The sequence below is a fragment of the Caenorhabditis briggsae genome (assembly GCF_000004555.2).
Source record: "Caenorhabditis briggsae complete genome, chrII, whole genome shotgun sequence".
Lineage (NCBI taxonomy): Eukaryota > Metazoa > Nematoda > Chromadorea > Rhabditida > Rhabditidae > Caenorhabditis > Caenorhabditis briggsae.
In genome coordinates, this window is record NC_013486.2 from 13202956 (window position 1) to 13206667 (window position 3712).

The following is a 3712-nucleotide window of genomic DNA, read 5'->3' on the forward strand; positions in this document are numbered from 1 at the left end:
GAATTTGAAAATTTGAGAACTCCAGAATCTCAGAATCTTAGAATCTCAGAATCTCAGAATCTCAGAATCTCAGAATCTCAGAATCTCAGAATCTCAGAATCTCAGAATTTCAGAATTTCAGAATTTCAGAATCTCAGAATCTCAGAATCTTAGAATTTGAGAACTTGAGATCTCCAGAATCTCAGAATTTCAGAATTTCAGAATCTCAGAATCTCAGAATCTCAAAATCTTAGAATTTGAGAACTTGAGATCTCCAGAATCTCAGAATTTCAGAATTTCAGAATCTCAGAATCTTTGAATCTCAGAATCCTAGAATCTCAGAATTTCAGAATCTCAGAATCTCAGAATCTCAGAATCTCAAAATCTTAGAATTTGAGAATTTGAGAACTCCAGAATCTCAGAATCTCAGAATCTCAGAATCTCAGAAACTCAAAATCTTAGAATCTCAGAATCTCAAAATCTCAGAATCTCAGAATCTCAAAATCTCAGAATCTCAGAATCTCAGAATTTCAGAATTTCAGAATCTCAGAATCCTAGAATCTCAGAATCTCAGAATCTCAAAATCTTAGAATTTGAGAATTTGAGAACTCCAGAATCTCAGAATCTCAAAATCTCAGAATCTCAGAATCTCAGAATCTCAGAATCTCAGAATCTCAGAATCTCAGAATCTCAGAATATCAGAAATCTCAGAATCTCAGAATATCAGAATTTCAGAATCTCAAAATCTTAGAATCTCAGAATCTCAGAATCTCAGAATTTCGGAATTGTTGAATTCAAGAATTCCAGAATTTCCGGATTTTCCGTTTTTTAGAAATTTCTAAACACAAATTCAAAAATGTTTAGGAAGACAAAAAAGAGATTTAGAAAAAAGAGTTTCACAAAAAAATTTTACAGATTGATTTAAAATCATTCTAATACTCATATCCATAGAAAATGTTGTGAACGCGACCGAGTGTCATTCGAACCTTCATCCCGATACCCACTGTAATGTTATTCTCCTCCCACCATTCAAGTGCAGTTTCTTTGTTGAGAAAGCAAAACCAGAGTTGATTTCCACTGATTTGTTGTTTCAGGAAAAACCAGAAAAGGGCGACATCCATGGGGAGAAACATGCGGAGCCAATCGAACACGTCATCGGGCTGAAAATCGAATTTTTAGTAATCTACTCATACCGTGTCTTCAGAGCGCCCTTTAAATAAAGGTCATACAGTGTTTCAGGAATATGATTTCAGTCAGAAAAAAATTTCATTATTATTCAAAATTCGGAGGATTTTTATTTACAAAAACTCACGGTCCAGAGATTGTAGTTCACCGTTGCTCCAGGCGGAATAATGACATTTCGAATCGTTGGCTGAAATTTTGACGTTTTCTTATCTTCGAAATAATTTTTTACTCACAAAGAGTCTTGGCAGTCTGAATGACTGGTCCATGAGCGAGAAATCGAGAACCTGAAAAAATTAATTGGGTTACTGTAGTCATACACTTTCTCGGGAATCAAGGTTATTGTAGACAGTCATGTTGACGCTTTTATTTGTCTTTTTGTGTATTTGTTATTGTTTCGATAACTAGAAGAGCTTCAAAATGAGTATAAACAAGACTGGGAAAAATTAAGCTCCGCCCCTCTCGTGGTCCAAAAATCAAAATAGGCGGAGCCTAGTTTTTCAAATCGGGTCAAAGTTGACCAAGTTACGGTAGTTTCATGAACTGCAAGCGCGTACCAGGGGAATTTAATACTGCCGTTCACACTTGGTTACTGTACTAAATTTTCTCACTGTTGTTCAATGTCCTTATACTTACATCATCCAGGATTACGTCATCAAAGGCTTCAATTATTTCTTCATCGATGACCCCCTCTTCTTCCACAACGGATAGTGATGGCTCTCGAACGACGCTCTGAAACTTCAATTTGAATAAAGCTTTTTTTGTCGGAATGTATTAGGTTGTTCGGAAAGTCCTTTCCATTTTTGATCTGTTGTTTTCAAACTTTGTCTTTTCGAAAGGGGTAAAAGCGAGGAAGCTGTCGTTTTATGAGTATGTTGGTGGGGTCTGATAGTGTCTACACCCCAACGGAGATCATTCTCCTCTTTTCGTGTAGTAAGATATGCCCACCGTTTTCGCTTCTAGTAATTTCCATTTTTGAACTACCATTTTATTTGTATTTCTATCTGATCTCAAATTAGCTGAAATCGATCGCCAATTAGTGGTGGTTAACAAAGAAGATGTACCCTTTCGAACTACCATTACAACCTGGATTCATCAATTTGAAAAACGAGAATTCTCGTTGGACGAAAATCCCCCTTCAAAAATCAAACGGGGTTAGGTTTGGATGCATTAAAAGCCGGGATCGAGAGGGACCCGTCTCAAACTGTGTGGGATATATAAAGTACATCAGTAGCAAGCCTTTTGTAAAAAAGCCATGAATTGGACATTCTCGGCAAAGTCAGAAAAATGGGAAGATACGGACCACACATTTTGTCTCAACGCAACTTTGTTTCACGTGTTGACACCTGTTTGAATCTTCTCATCCTGCGTTGCACACATGAATGTTGGAATCAAATCATTACTAGTGGTGATTAATGGGTAATGTATGATTAAAATATACTACAAACCAAGTGGGTTGACAAAAGCGCTCAACCACCAGACGTCCCGAAACGTGAAATTCATGTTAGAAATGAGATGTTGTCGGTACGGTGGTCTACCAAGGAATGGAGTATTAGGAGCTGTCTGATAATAGTGTCACTTTTACGGCCCATACCTATTCTTGTCAGGTGACATAACTCAGACTTTATGTGGATCTCCATTGGAGAGGAACGCAAAGGTTTATTTTGAAAATTGGAATCCGCAACCTCATGCGGGAAGGAAGACGCACACCGATCTCGCTGGATGTGGCTAGAGAATTCTGTCTTATCCACTGTATAGCTCTAACCTTCTACTTTCTGACTACTACCTATCCAACCATTTCTAACGTCATCTTGATTGACAAAAATTCACTTCAAAACAGGATATCAAAAATGGGTTGACTTGATTTTCAATGCGCTGTGACCGGAGTTCTGGAAGGAAGGAATCCACAATTTAATGGAACGTTGGCAGGCAGTCATTGATAACAATAGTTATTGCCTCCAATTCATCCGACATCGTTTTGACTTTTTTACATTGAACGTATCTAACGCCAAAAATGGAAAGGATTTTCCGAACAACCTAATAAAAAGAAAACTAACCCCTTCTCTTCTTTCTGCCATTCCTCGAGCAGCTTCTGCTCTTCTTCGGATCCTTGATCGCTCCTCGATCTGTCCCATCGGCCAATCCTCCTGATCGTCTTCAACGACAGCTCTAACACCTCCACGAATACAGAGTAGTCTATGGATCTGAATGAAAAGGAAAACATCATGATAATTTAGAAATACAGTAAAACCTGTAACAGAAGACCCCCCCCCCACACTGCCAATTCTGAGCTCAATTATCTCGATTCCTATGCGAGCTATCAAAAATGAGTAACGAGATTAAATATTTGTGAAATTATGGTAAGCATCTTACCAGTTGCAAAATTTTTTATATATTTCACACGAGCCGAGATAAATTGGGTCAAACGTAAAAGTAAGAGGGCCCTTCTATTACAGGTTTTACGGTATAAATCACTCACCCATTTTCGAAGTCTTGGAAATCGAGGTGGGCTTCGGATGGAAAATCCGTTCCGGCTCAAGTTGAAAGACAT

General features: G+C 38.0%; 1 protein-coding gene across 1 annotated transcript; it reads right to left on the reverse strand.

The window, feature by feature from the left end:
* Positions 1-911: 911 nt before the first annotated feature.
* Positions 912-3712, reverse strand: Cbr-ceh-74 (the record flags this gene model as incomplete). The annotated part of the gene is made up of 6 exons (XM_045242870.1): positions 912-1139; positions 1292-1351; positions 1398-1448; positions 1798-1893; positions 3219-3365; positions 3641-3712. The coding sequence occupies 6 exons, from the start codon at positions 3710-3712 to the stop codon at positions 912-914; spliced, it is 654 nt and encodes a 217-aa protein (XP_045098301.1).